Source organism: Ornithorhynchus anatinus, chromosome X1 (assembly GCF_004115215.2).
Source record: "Ornithorhynchus anatinus isolate Pmale09 chromosome X1, mOrnAna1.pri.v4, whole genome shotgun sequence".
In the NCBI taxonomy this organism is placed as follows: Eukaryota; Metazoa; Chordata; class Mammalia; order Monotremata; family Ornithorhynchidae; genus Ornithorhynchus; species Ornithorhynchus anatinus.
Window position 1 is genome coordinate 78028394 of NC_041749.1, and position 17153 is coordinate 78045546.

The 17153-nt window shown below is 44.8% G+C and overlaps 1 protein-coding gene across 3 annotated transcripts in view; it reads right to left on the reverse strand.

Moving 5' to 3' along the window:
• FBLN2 (fibulin 2) overlaps window positions 1-17153 on the reverse strand; it is a 220039-nt gene that overhangs the window by 19970 nt on the left and 182916 nt on the right. For 2 of the 3 annotated variants that reach the window (XM_029050874.2, XM_039910184.1), the window contains 4 exons: window positions 11846-11959; window positions 10806-10907; window positions 8853-8993; window positions 288-422 (listed from right to left, as the gene is read on the reverse strand). In XM_029050874.2, coding sequence (XP_028906707.1) covers window positions 288-422; window positions 8853-8993; window positions 10806-10907; window positions 11846-11959 — 492 coding nt within the window. The remainder of the gene's footprint in view (window positions 1-287; window positions 423-8852; window positions 8994-10805; window positions 10908-11845; window positions 11960-17153) is intronic. The other variant, XM_029050875.2, reaches the window with a different exon arrangement.

Genomic DNA, 17153 nt, shown 5'->3' on the forward strand with positions numbered 1-17153 from the left:
GCTCTCCACTTTGTGCTGGGTAGATTCAGCCCAAGTTATTTATGTTTTGTTGATTTTAACCCCTCAGGACTAAATATAATCCATCACTGGACTATCATTTTGTCTCATCTAGGCTTTTGGTAGAAATGCAATAATTACTCTTGTCATACCACATAGCAATGAAAGACATTCATACATTACCTGTAGTATTAATTAAATGTGAGCCACTGACAAGAAAAACAAAAACAATTCATAAATAGAGGATGTTATACCCATGGGAGAAACTCTATAGGAAAATGCCTTCTTACCTACACACTCGCCTTCCTTTAGCTCATAGCCAGATTCACAGTTGAGGTCTTTGTAACAGTGGAAAGATCCAATTGTATTCACACAGTGCTCCCCCCTGGTGCAGGTGTGTGTGTCTGTCACACACTCGTTAATATCTATGGGAGAATCAAAGAGAGAATTTAGCAGTTTGTCCCCAGACTACCCCAGCTTCCTTATCTCAGCAGAACCAATCTCTTTGAAGAATAAAAAAGCCTCTCAGTGTTAAAATTCTGATGGCCTGGCTGCTAAATGGAGAGAGATTTTAATGTCAGATGTTTTCACAGCCCAAGGTTCCATTTACTCAGGTGTCTCTTGCAATGGGAGATGTAAAGAATAAGAGTCAATGAGAATCAATCAGGCATGAAACCCAGGAAAGAGGTTAGAGTAAATCAGCTCACATGTAATTGATGGAACCAGGGTTTATCAGTGATAGAGCTCTTAACTCAAGTGGTTGGGTAGAAACTTTGGGATATCTTATTCCAACTCTCCTGCTGTCACATACTGCAATGTCTCACTGAAGCTCAGAATAGATAGGAGGAGGGACATGTGATTAAGTTGCTTTTCAATAGAGGTGATGGGTTGGGCTGAGTCACCACACTCTCTTGCTCAGTTCCCCTAGAAAAAGTACATCTGGTGAGATGGTTGATTAGGGGGAAGGATCTGTGGCTAAGAATTAGAATATTTCTGTGTGCTCTTCAAGAGCAAACCTTACTGTGCTCTCATCCATTTGTACACCATTGTCGAAGACACTACTCCTGTCCACTGAATCAATTGTTGGGTTCTTCCTTGGGAGATTAGGTGGGGTTAGTGAGCAGGAAACAGAATTTATCTGTTCACCCTCTCAAAAGTAGATCTTTGATATCTCCTTCCAATATGTACTCCACTAGTGAGGGAGATACACCCTTCCTCTGTTCAAAGCACTAAAGATCAGAAAAATGATTTGGAACTAATTCTAAAGGCCGGAGTTCCTTTGAACTGGGGTGAGGGGGTGGAGATAGTGTTGGATGAGGAGAATTTCACCTAGAATTCAGTGTTCCATTTACAAAAAGGTGGAAACAGCCAACGGGAAAATAATACATTCAGGGGTTGCTTTACACTGGAATCTTTCAGGAGGTACAAAGGCTGTTTCTTGGGGGATGGGAAAGAACACAACAGGAAAACTGAGAAAATAAGTGAATGTGTTTTTGCAACAAATATCTATCATCTTGATTCCTTTTGCTTGGTTTATCAGGTAACACCCAAGCTGAGGGAGCAGGGACCTCAGTCACCCCGAAAGGGCATCCTTTCTCGTTCCACACCTTGTCCCACAAAATCATAGCGTTCAGATTAATGAAGAATGGGTTTCCTGGGCGCAATTGTCAGATACAACATGCTTTCCAATAGAGCCCTTCTAGGACCTGGCCTGGTCTGCCCCAGCCCAAACCAAGCCCAGGGAGATTGGACCCTACCCAGAAAGAAGCCCTAATGGAGCTCGGACTCACTTCCAGGTGAGGGTGGAGCCAGGCATGCAGAGCATGTAGTCTCAGCAACTGTATGAGGATGTCTGTGTAGGTGGGATTCTTTCATGTATTGTCTAAGTCTCTTCTGGCCAGAAGGGTCGTAAGAAGGTGCTATGGGAATGGTGGGGAGGGAAGGGGAGCATAGATTGGTCTGAGTGTAGCCTAATCTCTAAAAGCTGGTCCATGTTGGACTTTACTTCAGTGACCAGGAGGGAGTGAAGGCTGTTCACCTCGGCCCTGACGTGAATCTCTCAGTTTTAATCACAAATTCTTTTCTACACTTACTTCTCTCTCTCTGCCTCTGAGCTTTTGCCCAAGCTGTCCCTTCTAATAATTATAATTATGGCATTTGTTCAGTGCTTACTATGTGCCAGACACTGTACTAAGCGCAAGAATGGTGGTTTCAGAGCTCTTGCCTTCTTGCCATATACCTTTTATCCCCCTCCTAAATCAGAACTCAAGGCCTCCCTCCTCCAGGAATCTTTCCCAAATTAATCTCACCCATTCTCCAATCCATCACAAGGATCCAAGATCCACTTCTGTTACCAACTCATTCTTGTATCTCCAAGGACAGGCTTAGGTTTATGCATGCTTTTTTGCCATTTCTCCCCATTAGACTAAAAGAACCTTGAACAGAACACTGCTAAATTCTCTGTAGCTAACTGTTTTCCTAGTCCATCCCTGGATTGATAAATCATTTAGTTTACACCAGGAAAAGGGTACAGAGAAGCAAACTCTGCCAATATGAATGCAAGTGATCACTCAACAGACAGTAATAATAATAATAATGATATTTCTTAAGCACTTACTATGTGTCAAGCACTCTTCTAAGCCCTGTGGTAGATATGAGCTATTCAGTTTGGACACAGTCTTTTTCCCACATGGGTTTCACAATTTTCATCTCCATTTTACTGATGAGGTAACTGAAGCCCAGAGAAAATAACTGACTTACCCTAGGTCACACAGCAGACCAGTGGCAGAGTCTGTATTTGAACCCAGGTCCTTCTGACTCCCAGGCCCATGCTCTAACCACTAGGCCATGTTGACAGGTTTATGTGTTTTTTTACAGTATTTCCTAAGTACTTACTATGTACCAGCCACTGTACTAAGTGATGGGGTAGATTCAAGCTAATCAAATTGGACACAGTCCATATCTCACATGGGGCTCACAGTCTTAACTCCCATTTTACAGATGAGGGAACTGAGGCCCAGAGAAGTGAAGTGACTTATCCAAGGTCACATAGACAAATGGCGGAGTCTGGATTAGAACCCAGGTCCTTCTGACTCCCAGGCCCGTACTGTATCCACTAGGCCATGCTGCTGCACATATGTTTCTTCCTTACCCATGCCAGTGTCTGCAAAAAGCTGACTGCATTGAAGCCCAGCCTTTCTTTACCACCCAGCCACAAAGGAACATCCCTCCATTTCTATGCAGATTCCTGCAGAGGAAGAGCTTCTTTAAATTCAGACTTGGTACCCTGGATGTACAGCTGGCCGGAAGCATGCCCTCTGAGGTTCCAGAGTGGCCAGGAACTCTGTGTATTATGCCAGTTGAGATTTGATACCTGTTAACTAAAGATTAGAAGATTTCAGCTCTCCAGCATACCCACCAGGGCCAAATTGAGTCAAGGCCCTTAGACTTTAATTTCCTTAAGGGCAAGGGTCACAATTTATACTTTTTCATTATGTCCTCTTATCACCAAGTACAGTCTTCTGCACATGGTAGGTGTTCAATAAATACTAGGGATGATGATGGCAACAAAATCATGGTCATTATCATGACTTAAGAATATACAATAGAAGTAAAAGGCAATGCCTGCCCATGAGGGATTTCAAATGCCATCTGGCCAGGGCATCCCTAAAACCAGGGAGGATCCCATGGTTATGGATGACAGTAGTCATTAATCCTTGGTTTGGTAGCCAAGCAGCAAGGCATATGGTAAGTGGTCTGTAGGTTTCCACCTCCTTAGCTATTTATCCTTGAATCTTTTGAAAATCTGCTAGGCAGATAGAATTCAGTAGCAGTATTCAGCTCTGTGCTCCTGCTATTAACCCTTGTTTACAAGCACGGTTTGCCAGGTACAGGCCATAGAAAACCTCAGTCTTCTTCAGACTAAAAGATAAATCATACAATTTTGCTGATCCTAAGAAACAGTCCATAATAATCCACATGTCATCTTGTCATCAAAATAAGGATTCCTCCCTGAGTGATTCAAGGCCTTTTGATGATGCTCCCAATTTGTTGAAAGTTTTCCATAAGAGTGAAATAATGTTGGAATCACATTCTGAACACCAGCTTCCAGATTCCCTATTGCATCCTCGAGTATGACTGCCTAGAGTAGATTGAAAGATACTGGACCTAGCACACAGTCCTGCTTTGCTCCTTCGGTGATGGGGAAAGAGTCTAACAAGGTCCCTCTGAGATTCTGATACAGCCACACAGATCATCATAGGATAATCTTGGAATTCTGGTAGACATTTCAAGGCAGTCAAACCTCTTCAGTATGTCAGAGCCCAGGTCTACTGATGGTAGTAAATGCTTTTGTTTGATCTCTGAATGGCATAGAGAGATCTTGATATTGCTTTTTGTATTTCTCTTGTACCTCATATGCAACAAAGATCATATTTGCTCTGGGCCTCTGTGGCATGAAGCTACATTATGATTCTAGTCGGGTATGGCTAATGCTGTTCTTCAGTAGCCTGTACAAGAGAACTCTGGCCAGAGCAGTGAGATCACATAGTAGTTTCCACAATTAGCTCTTGTTTTCCCCTCTTCAATCAGTGATATTTATTGAGTGCTTAGTAGAGAGCACTGTGCTAAGCTCCTGAGTGTGTAAACCAGAAGCAAAGCTTGTGATTGCTGACTTCAAGGACCCCAGAGCCTTCTTGAAGAGGTAGCTAATGTTGCCATCTTTGTAATTTGGTGGCAGCTCCTTAGAGTGATATATAAGTCTGTGATGGTGATTGAGTGTAGATTTCACCTGATATTCCATCATATCTGGGAGCTTTACCATCCTTCATGGCTCTGATTTCATCAGGTATTGGAGCAAAAGCCCTATCTTCAGATGTTGGGAGGCAAACTAATATCTGTAGAGTAATACCCTCAGTGATGGAACGAGTGCTAGGAGATCATTGAAAGGTTACCATCTCTTTAGCTTCCTACTTCATGTGTGATGTGGGCAGAGTCATCGCTACTCTCCAGTAATGCTGTGGTGGTGTGTGGGCCCATATGCATTCTTCAGGGATGAATTGAAGCCCTTGGTTTGATTTCTGCCTCTCTAGCCTTGTATTTTCATATTTGGCATCCCACAACTTGTTACTCATGCTTCTAACCTTGTTCTGCCTTCCATGAAATAGGAACACAGGCTTCAAAAAGCAGCCCCTATCGTCAGGGTAGTGACTATCTGTGAGGGGTCTGTGTGTGTGTGTGTGTGTGTGTGTGTGTGTGTGTGTGTGTGTGTGTGTCCTCAAAAAGACATAGGGTCAAGTCAGACTCTTTTCCACTAAATGAAATCTCTTAACAGGGAAGACAACCTTAGAGACGAGCACTTGTGTAATTTCCCTTGTCTACTATTTTAGAAAAATAAAACTCTGGTTGGAGATTGTGCTGCTGGAGGTGTGGGAAATGGCAGTTTGGTGTTTTGGGAGGGTCAGAGAACTACCTTATGGAGAGAAATGAGCAAAGGACTTGGGCAGAAAGCAAAGAAGGAAGAGGGAAGTTCCAGGTTTGGAGAAGAGACAAAACCTGTCTCTGCTCATGTGGGAAAATGAGTGCCTTAACAGGACCCATAATAAAGACGTAGAGCGTGTGTGAATGTGTGTGGGCAAGAGAGGAGGTGACATGTACTCCTCCAGGGATGCTATTATTATTAATAGTTACGATAATAACGATAATAATAATATTAATAATAATTGTATTTGTTAAATGCCAAACATTGTATTAAGTGCTGGGGTAGATATAAGACAATCAGGTTGGACACAGTCCCTGTCCCTCATGAGACTAACAGTCTAAGGAGAGCAGGTATTGAAATCCCATTTTACAGGAAACTGATGCACAGAGAAGTGAAGTGACTTGCCCAAGGCCACACAGCAGGCAAGGGGCAGAGCCAGGATTAGAACCCAGGTCCTCCAACTCCCTGGCCTGTACTCTACTAGGCCATGCTGACAGGGGGAGAAGAATGATCTACCCTAAGAAGTACATAGAAATCCCCAGAAAATGAAGCAAATTTTCTCTTAATTCCTGCCGAAAAATTGAAGGCAGGGTTAAAGAAGAATAAGATCATTCTCTCCCTGGACAGGGTTATTTTAGGAGGAATGGTGAGAGGGTTAGCTCTCCTTTCATCAATTTATATGATGTCCAGTTTATATATCCAATGTCCCCCACTGGTTTGAAAAGTCTTTGAGAGCAGGCTTTGCATCTTTTACTTCTGTTGCCTAGTTTAGTGCTCTGTACCCAGAAAATGCTCAACAAATACTGTTGATGATGATACTGGTCCTGCCAGAGAACTCCTAAGGCTCCCCATACTGCCTGCCTTGGGCCATAGGACACGTGCTTCCATTCACTTGATGGAAAGTGTAAGATGACCAAAATCCAGACAAAGAATAGCAATCCAGAGGGAGGGGAAAGATGCCAAATTGGATGATAAAGACAGAAAAACTGAATGAATTATAGTTATGCAAAGGCTTACAGCAACCATTAGCCAAGAAAAAGAGAGGGGGGCCTTAGCTGTATTCAGGATCTCCATTTCGCCAAAATCCCTGGATGAGTCTCTACAGAGGAGTCACCGAGGAACTGACCTCAACCTCGGCTGCAGTCAATTCAAGAGATCAAAAATATGATATTCAATCAATCAACTGTATTTATTGAATGCTCACTGTGTGCAGAGTGCTGTACTAAGCATTTGGGATAGTGCAATATAACAATACTAACATAGTCCCTGCCCACAATGAGCTTGTGAGGGCAGGGCTTTTATTCCTATTCATGTCAAATAAATTTTTCTGGTGTGTTATTTCTGGTCCTCTGAGGGCCTAGGGCTGTGCAACTTTGTCCAAGAGACAGTTGTTTGGTTTTATTCTTCCAAAAGTATTCAAGAAGCCAGATTTTTTCACCAAGGTCTCCTGAACCTCAGTCACCCTCTATGTTGGTCCCCAGTGCATAGTCAGCCAGCAATTCTAAATCTTTCTTTTCTGGAAGGTGGGTAATTCATATATGACTGGCTCTTGCTGGATTATTTCACACCATGAAGCTGAGACTAGGAAAATATGGAGTAGGGGTGACAAGAAGACCTCACCTGTATTGCTCAGAGGGGAAAAAAAATGGGCTGGAAGCAGCAAAAAGAGGAAACAGATCCTGCGCTTTTCCCCCCATAGGAAAATCTTCATGGCCCTTTCCCCTCTATCCCTTCCCCATAAATAAGGAGTCCTCTTCTAAACTGCCAAGAGAAACAACTTTCTTTAAAGTATTATCTCTGAGAGACATGAACGTTCAAGAAGGAAGGGACTGTAATATCCATGCAGAAAACTTTCCAGAGGAGAGGTGTTTGCACGCTGTTTAAACAGCTGGTGACTCTTCATCTCACTCGGGTGCCTTTCAGGAATATTAAGAATCTGCTGCAGACTGCACCTGGAATTTTAATCTACAATAACTTAACTCAAGGAAATGCAAGAAGAAATATTCTCAGATAAGCTATTGTATTTCATGCTTAGGATTATTATTGTAATTCCAAATGTACACGCATTGACATGATCAAAATTTGGAAAAGAATTCAAAGCAACAACCATCATTTGCAAGCAGAATATGAAAGCTCTTCACATGTTTTTCCAAATGGCTCAAGATGGTATAGGGATATAGGGAACTGGCTCAGGCCTCCTTGGATAAACATGGATGCAATAGACAGCTGCTAGCCCAGCCCCCGTACAGTAAAAGCCATAGAAGATGGGTAGAGTTTTCCTTGTCTCTCACAGAGAAAAATAGGAGAAAATGTTCCCACTGCACATATTCTGCAAGCACACAGACAACAAAGGGAAATAAGGTTCAGCATGCCCAGAGCTGAGTTTCCCATATCAGAGGAAACTGTTCCAGGGCCATAATGGTACATATGACTTGCACCTGCTCAGGTCTTTGTGGTAACCAGCTGTTTTGTGTTTGTGAGTGTGTTTGTTTGTGTTGGTGTTTGTATTTCAATAGAGATGAATGACACATCAAACCTACAAGCATCTTATACTTTTGCCCAAGATCCCAGCTTGATGACTGCTACTTATGATGCATGGAGACCTGGAGAGGGGCCTCTACAGAGGAGATCACTGAGGCCTGGCCTATTTCTTATCTAAAAACTGGGAGTCATAGGAAAACAAGTAGTAGCTATTGAGTGCCCACTGGGTGCAGGACATTGTGCTACACATTTGCACCCTCAATTTAGAGTCACTTTATGGATTAATAACAATTGTGGTATCAATAAAGCACTACATGCAAGAACATTATCAAGGCCCCTTTGAAACTCCTCTCTCTTCCCCCACCTAGCTGCCTCTCAACAGCAACATTTTACTCCTCAGTAGCACCTCTACCAGAGGGTAGGCTCAGAGGGAAATTGGAGATAAAATTTGAATGGGTCAAATTTGTTTTTGGTGGGAGTTCTGGTAAAAGGATGGAAGTTTGGATGTCTGTGCTCTAATGAAGGTTCTGGCTAATTGGTGGGTTTCAATGATCCAGGCTACACCTGCTTCCCAAGACCATGGATAACTGAATCTCCTAACCTCACCTGGGGCTCATCATTAACATTGACCTCCCAGCTTCCTACTTCAGCAACATGCTCCCTGGGTGCCTATTTGTCAGGAAGTGGAGAAAGGGGAAGAAAGCTAAATAGCACACAACACAACACTGAGCAGAAGGCGGGCATGGGCTTGAACAGACCAGATTGCATTGAAATGTCGTATGCAAAGGTGGCCTGAGGACCCTTCCTTTGGCATACGGGGGGGGGGTGGGATGTATGGTGCGGCATGGAGAGCTGGGATGGGGTGGTGCTGAGCGACTAGCAGCTCTTAGCTTACCAACGCACTTCCTATTCATGTTGAGGATAAAGCCCTCGGCACAGATCACTGTGTGGTTGACACAATAGAATGATCCCAATGTGTTCACACAGAACTGTCTTCGGGTACAACCGTGAGAACTTGTGTGGCACTCGTTCACGTCTAAGGCCACGTGGGGGCCACCGGAAGGGAAAAACAGAGCTCAATTAGAACGACACTAGGGCTCACAAACCAGTCTTTTCAACATTTTAAGGGGAGGGAGCATTATAATTATCATTGAGTTTGTATCGTTCTTTTATTTGCCCAAACCACTTTTATACCAGTTACCTTAATTTTCCTCCCAACATTTGTGATGAGTAATCTAGATGATGAAAGTGAGACATAAAGTTCACCCAGTCAGTGGTAGAATTGGGACCAGGTCCCAGACCTGTGTTCTTTCTACTAGACCATACTGCCTCCCAAGTAGTAAGCCAATTTAGTGAGCTGGCACAAGGCTCTCAGACAAACCAAATGCCCCCTTCCTCTCCATACTCACCCAGGGAGACTCTCATTCAGAAAATAACCATAACTTTTCACAGCTCCTTGTCACGATCTCACACTTTTTCTTCTGTGGTTCTGCTCATTTTGATTCATTTTGAACTCATTGTTTCATCTACCAGATCCTTAACATATTATGCACGTGTGTGAAAGCATGCATCCTTTTGTGGGAGTGTGTGGGCAAGTTGAGGGAAGAGCGTATGTATATGTGTTTGTGTGGACTAGTCCAGAGTTCACGTTCCAGACTAGCCATCTGAGGGGATGTCAAATTTCTTCCCAGACTCTCCTCCTGTTCAAAGCAGCAAGAGGACAAAAGAGGATCTATCCATTCCCATGCAGAAAAGAGCACATTGACCTAACTGACATTAGTGGTCTTAAAATCCTGTGCTTTACCACTGGGAAAGGTTTGAGGACAAAGGGGAGAGGGTGAGGGGCTAATACTGCAAGAATCCCATTTTGCTAGTGCTTCTTGCTCACTGAGAGCCATGCTGATGGCTTTTTTTTCAAGCATTAACTTCAAGTAGGCTGAGAAAATTAAGTTTCGTACCAGTTCCCTGAAAGCACTTTATAACTCGGGGAAATAGGGGTAAGATGTCCATGTGGTGGTCTAGAAACTTTTAGAACCGAGAAACAATTTAGTCCTCAGGACCTCTCTTGCGGAGAAACCCCCCTGCTTGGGATGTCAATCACTCACCTGGTGACATCAGCAGGAGCAAAACCGATTACAGAGAAGCATTTGGGTTAAGAGAATGGTACTAGGAGAGTGGGAGGAAACTCCAGAGCTGTGAGGAGAAGGGGAGTTTGTGTTAGGTGTCTGCAGGAATTGGACTTGGGAAGCAGAATCCCTGCTAGACATCCAATGGGAATGAGTGTGAGAAGCTGGAACTAGCCAGGAAGGCAGAGGGTCAGCAGGAAGAACTATGAAGGGAGAATCCGTGGATGGCATTCTCCCAGAAGAGCTGCTATGGGAACAAGTTTCTGATTAGGGTTAGGGAATTATTCCTGGATCTAGTTTAAGATTCTGCTCTATAACTACTGCTCCTATTGAAATCTCTAATAAAGTAAATATTAGTCAAGTTTTAATGATGAGAGAGTGAGCATGAGCAATTGCTGTGTGAGGAACTGCAGTACCAGACACTTAGCTATCACAGGGAAGGGAATGGAGCATTTGACAACCATCCAAACTTCAGGTACAGGACTGGCTTGATGAACCGCAAATGCTTCCTGTGCTTTTCAGGGGTTCCAAATATTAGTCACTACTGGGGCCATCTTGGGGTGTATTAGCATGGCTGTAAATTTTCTGGAGCACTAGGACCCTAATTTTGCAACTGGGTGTCTGACCCCAAAAGTGACCTAAATTCTACAGTCCATGATCCCCAATGACAGTCTAAAGTAGGTGGTTTGTGTAATTAGCTTGTCATCTGAGAGGACACTCACCTTCACAGGAAACCCCATCACCCATGATAGCATATCCAGGAAAGCAAGAGCACATGGCTTTATTTTCAATAACGTTGCAGACTTGTTTGCAGGGCCCGTTGTCTAGAAAAAACACAAAATTTAAAGCTGTTACAGTGGCCAGTGGTGCTCTAAGCACTCAGACCCTACTCACTAGCCGGTTGTTTCTCTAACTGGAGATTGAGAACCCCCCTAGCAAGTGGGTCCAGAATTGCTGGGGCAATCATAGAGGCTAGCTACTTTCAGGTTGACCTGCGCTCCTCCTCCTCTCTCCTCCTTACAGATCTTGCCTCTCCAAATCTTCTCTTCCCTCCAAGAGAAGCTCAAAGTTTAGTTTCTCTGGGCTATGCTGGAGTGAAGAAAATCACAAGGTTCCTTTTTTTACATGGTATTTTTTAGGTGCTTAGCATGTGCCAGGCACTGTACTAAGTGCTGCGGTAAATACAAGCTCGTCAGGTTGGGCACAGTCAATGTCCAAATGGGGTTCACAGTCTTAATCCCCATTTTACAGATGAGGTAACCGAATTCCAGAGAGGCTAAGTGTTTTACCCAAGGACATACAGCAGACGAGTGGAGGAGCCAGGATTAGAACTCATGTCCTTCTGACTCCCAGGCCCGTGCTCTATTCACTAGGCCATGCTGCTTTCTGGGGAGAGTGTTCTTTAATCTCAAAAGGTTTGAGCACTCCTGCACTGGAATAATCTACTTTGTCACCAGACAAGGCAGAAGGAAGGATACTGTTGATTTTCTGTCCTTCTGTTTTTATCTCCCTCCTGTGGCCCTCAAATTCTTCAGGACTGATTCTAACTGGCCTGTAACAGAACTCTTAAACTTGCAGCTCTTTCCACCCAAATAGTCAGCACACCCCCAGATTCATCAGAGCCTGATCGTCCATTCTCGTTCTAAAGGAAACAACATAGGACCATGGGGTGAAATAAGTGAGACAAGTGAAATAGAGACTGGTTTACTCCATTCCGGGGAATTTCACTACCTGGTCCCAAAAGTGCCATCACCTCACTTACCTTTGCATATGTCAGGAACTGCTTGTATCCTATCAGTGATGGCAGGCTGGTTGTGGGAGGCTTCAGAATGGAGAGTGCCTTCTCCCAAAGTAGCCTGTTTCTTTTCTTCTCTGTCTGTTAGAGGGTAAACAAGGCAAAAGTTATGGACGGAGGAAGCTGGAGGCTGTGTAAGGGAGAGGAGAGCAATCTGAATGAATGAGTCAAGCCAGAGGACCCTGCAACTGAGTCTACCCAAAGTCGATTTCATGGTGAAAAAAGATGAAAGCATCTGAGCAGATTTTGTCCTCTGTTTTATAGCGTGACCTTTCTTGACCTCATTTCTATTCCACGAATGGGGAATTGGTAACTGGTGGGGAATTGGTAACTGGTAATATCTACCCCAAATGAGTCTGGTTCCCTGAGACCACTCAGAATATTTGAGCTCATGGCCACAAGCAAATCAGTGGGTGACAACTGCTTTCTCATGTTTGTTCCCTGAGTGTCTTGACAATATGTCCTATTGACAGATCACATCCCACCCTTCCTTGCCCCCTTTACCCATTTCCAGGCTGTCTGGATTTTGTGAACAGCCCTGATAGAGAAGAAGAGTTGGCACAATCTGAGATATCCTCTAAAGTTGACATTGTGACAGAATTCCCAGCCAGGGCTTAGAACCACAAGTAATGGGCTCAGTCCCTGGCCCAACCACTATGATGATTTGTTGGGCACTAGAAGGGCAGCTTATCCCAGGTGAGTTATGGCAAAAACAGAGGTAGCTCTTGAAATATTCATATATGAAAAATATATGATAGTTCCTTAGTATTCATGGGGGATCAATTAGAGAAACCCCTGAGAATGACAGGAAATTGTCATAGCTGCACTTACAGCACTAGAAAGTTTATTCAACAATTTACGATCTCTTGGGCTTCCTCAGGGTGGTTGTGGGGAGGCCAGTCTGCCACCAAAGAGGCAGGGCCATGGCTGCAACTAAATCCCAACAGACAGCAGGGGCCAGGGCTCCCCATCATGCCACAGCCGCAAGAATGGGTGCAGCCCTATGAGTAGGCAAATCCCTGAAGGAAAATAATCCACTAGAGTCAAGGAACTACTGTACTTGCCTGGTATTGACACCATAATGGCACATTTGAATCCTGGCTGTTCATGAATCTTTGCTAAGGAATCGTTTCATTCACAGTGCTATAGGAGACACTCACATTTCAAACAAAAGACCCTTTCTTTGGGTTTTAATACTTCAGTTCCTCAAATATGTATTGCTCCACACTCAATACCATGCAACTAACAGTAGCACGAGTCAGTGATAATATCAGGCTTCTTCTCCCTGTGACAGCTAGGGCGGTCTCTGTTCTTTTTGGATTTAGTGGGTTGGGGAAGTATAATATGGGTGGGAATTGGTTAAGTGATTACAATCAGAGGTCTTAGCCTATGTCGTGTCTCCTGTCCCACCGTGTACTCTCCCAAGCACTTAATACAGAGCTCTGCACACAGTAACAGCTCACTAAATAGGATTGATTGATTATTGCCCCAAGTCCATTTACCTCTGGCACCACCAGGATGCCACAGGTTGAGTCATCCCAACAGTCCTGGCAAGGAAGTAAACAGAGAGCAAAGCAATCTGATATTTCAAGGGGTGGGGATGAGGGAGAAGTACCTTCCTCAGGACTTCCAACTTGAATGAAATGAGTCCAGTTGGCTTTGGTGCTTTGCTTCTCCTGTAGAAATCATCTGGATTTAAGCACCTTTTATGGTTCTGTCCCACCACTCAGAAGGCCTAAAATTGAACCAGCACCAATTCCAGCTGGGATGTCAGAAAGAGACTAAAAAGGCCATGGTGGCAGTAACAGTGGCAGGGCAGAGGATTAGAAAAGTTGTTCGGATGCCCTCCTCTCTTGCCACTGCTGCCGCAGCTGAGCCAGCCTATCATGAATCGGTTCTGGGAACTTATAGCATAAGTTGAATGATGCTGAAAACTTCCCAGAATCAGTCTGGCATGAGTCGGTTCAATCCAGGTTTTAACTCTCCTTGCTATCTCTACCTCTACCACTTCTATCTAGGTGAAGGTGATGGTGGCACTGGAAGCCTTCACTGAACTGGGCCACCGTGAGGCTTGCCACCACCTCCACTTCCATTCAAATAGTGATAGGTAATGGTGGCTAGGTTAGTTGTTCCTTTTCCACCTCTCTCTCTTTCCCCTGCTCTCTCCCTCTTTCCCCTGGTCTCTCTCTCTTTCCCCTGCTCTCTCTCTCACTCTGTTTCCCCTTTGTCCTCCACTCAGTCCCACGCAGCAAGCCTCACTCACAACCCATTTTTTGGTAGCTAGAAATCTGGTCACCTTAAAAACAAGCCATACTTTAGAGAATCCCAAGTTCACTCTGCCTTCTGTCAGAGTAAACTGGAGAACAGGGAGCAATAGGTGTGACCTAGTGATTTGAAAAATAAATCACTCAACAGTCAAAACCGATGGGGGTTTTCAGGGGAAAAGTTCTGGATTCAGGGGAAGTGGGAAGGGTTTGGGCATGGTGTGGCCCAGTTGGATTTCCTCCTGTGGAAAGGAGGAGTGGTAGATAACATTTCCATGAGTGGTGTAGTGGGACTTCCTGCTTTGGGAATCAGCGAGCCCAGGGGAGGAAACTGACCTCCAGAAATTTTGTTGGTCCAAAAGGGAAGTTCTGGCCTCTGACCTTCACAAGTAGTCTCAGCTTAATGATACATCTACCTTCAAAGTCACTACAGTATCAGAGCAGGAGAGGGGAGTCCTGAACCCACTGATTGAGCCAAGGTCCAAGTACAGTTGATTTACAGTTCCATCAAGACTTATCAAAACACTTGACCTCTCCTTTCATCCCTCTCTGATTGCCATCTTCAACCATTCACTCTCCAATGGCTTCTTTACTGCTTTCAAACATGCTCGTGTATTCCCTAGCCTAAGAAAAAACCCCTCCCTTAAATCCACATCTCCTCCAGTTATCTCACCACCTCCTTCCTACAATTCCAATTAATCAGTCATATTTATTGAGTGCTTACTGTGTGCAGAGCTGTTCTGTACTTGGGAGAGTACAATATAACAATACTGTTTATATTCCCCTCCAATATAAAAATGTATATTCCTCTCCAAACTCCATGAGCAAGTTGTCTACACCCACTGCCTCCACTTCCTTTCCTCAACTCTCTCCCTGACCCCCTCCAATCTGGCTTCCACCCCCTTTACTCTACTGAAACTGATCTCTCAAAGGTCAGTCTCCTTCTTGCCAAATCCTAATCCTCCTCTTTTGACACTGTTGACCACCCCATTCTCCTGGAAACACGCTCTAACCTTGACTTCACTAACATTTGTCCTCTCCTGGTTCTCCTATTTCTCTGGCTGCTCATTCTCAGTCTCTTTCGCAGACTCAGTCCCTCAAGGTTCAGTTCTGGGTCTCCTTCGTTTCTCTATCTACACACGCTCCCTCGGAGAACTCATTCACTCCGAGGCTTCAACTGCCATCTCTATGCGGATGATTCCCAAATCTACATTTTCATTCATTCAATAGTATTTATTGAGCGCTTACTATGTGCAGAGCACTGTACTAAGCACTTGGAATGAACAAGTCGGCAACAGATAGAGACAGTCCCTGCTGTTTGACGGGCTTACAGTCTAATCGGGGGAGACGGACAGACAACAACAATGGCAATAAATAGAGTCAAGGGGAAGAACATCTCATAAAAACAATGGCAACTAAATAGAATCGAGGCGATGTACATTTCATTAACAAAATAAATAGGGTAATGAAAATATATACAGTTGAGCGGACGAGTACAGTGCTGAGGGGATGGGAAGGGAGAGGGGGAGGAGCAGAGGGAAATGGGGGAAAAGAGGGTTAAGCTGCGGAGAGGTGAAGGGGGGTGGTAGAGGGAGTAGAGGGAGAAGAGGAGCTCAGTCTGGGAAGGCCTCTTGGAGGAGGTGAGTTTTAAGTAGGGTTTTGAAGAGGGGAAGAGAATCAGTTTGGCGGAGGTGAGGAGGGAGGGCGTTCCAGGACCGCGGGAGGACGTGGCCCGGGGGTCGACGGCGGGATAGGTGAGACCGAGGGACGGTGAGGAGGTGGGCGGTGGAGGATCGGAGCGTGCGGGGTGGGCAGTAGAAAGAGAGAAGGGAGGAGAGGTAGGAAGGGGCAAGGTGATGGAGAGCCCTGAAGCCTAGAGTGAGGAGTTTTTGTTTGGAGCGGAGGTCGATAGGCAACCACTGGAGTTGTTTAAGAAGGGGAGTGACATGCCCAGATCGTTTCTGCAGGAAGATGAGCCGGGCAGCGGAGTGAAGAATAGACTGGAGCGGGGCGAGAGAGGAGGGAGGACAGAGAGAAGGCTGACACGGTAGTCTAGCCGGGATATAACGAGAGCCCGTAGCAGTAAGGTAGCCGTTTCGGTGGCGAGGAAAGGGCGTCTACCCCAGTGCTTACAACAGTGCTGGACACAGAGTGAGCACTTAAATATTACTACTATAATAATAACAATAATTATCTCCCAGTCTATAAAAACTGTAGGAAAGAAGTCAAGCACGGGAGATCACTTGTCAATGCAAACTCAAAAGCTCAAATCTGTGACCTTGAGTTTTGCCACATTTATAATTTGAGTCTAAAGAGCACGGGCTTTGGAGTCAGAGGTCATGAGTTCGAATCCCAGCTCTGCCACTTGTCAGCTGTGTGACTGTGGGCAAGTCACTTAACTTCTCTGTGCCTCAGTTACCTCATCTGTAAAATGGGGATTAAGACTGTGAGCCCCACGTGGGACATCCTGATTCCCCTGTGTCTACCCCAGCGCTTAGAACAGTGCTCGGCACATAGTAAGAGCTTAACAAATACCAACATTATTATTAAAGAGCCCAGGAACCCAAATCTTAAAAATTAATTTGGAAAGACACCCACACACAAAACTAAGCACAAATGAGAACCAACTGTCCTGCCAGGAAGCCCAATAAATGCATGGCCCTTTCACGGTGACAGAAATACGCAGCATAAGGCCTGCAAGTCACATTCTACTCAAGCTTGTCACGGTTTTTCACCTCACGCTACAAGCAACCCCAGCACGTGCAGCCTGGTTCTCATGCTTTTGTGAAGAGGGAACTTTAGATTTTAGATCAGAAGTCTACTGCCACGAAGTGTGGCATATCCTTGACTTCCGTTCTTCTGACCCATCTCTCCCAGTGAGCCCCTCATATCTCTCTCATCCAAATTTGACCTCTGTGTCAGCTGCCTGCCTGCTCTTCACACTGAAAAGGCTACTGATATCCTCAGCAAAACTGGCCTGGGCTGAAAATGTGGGGACTGGCCCACCCTGA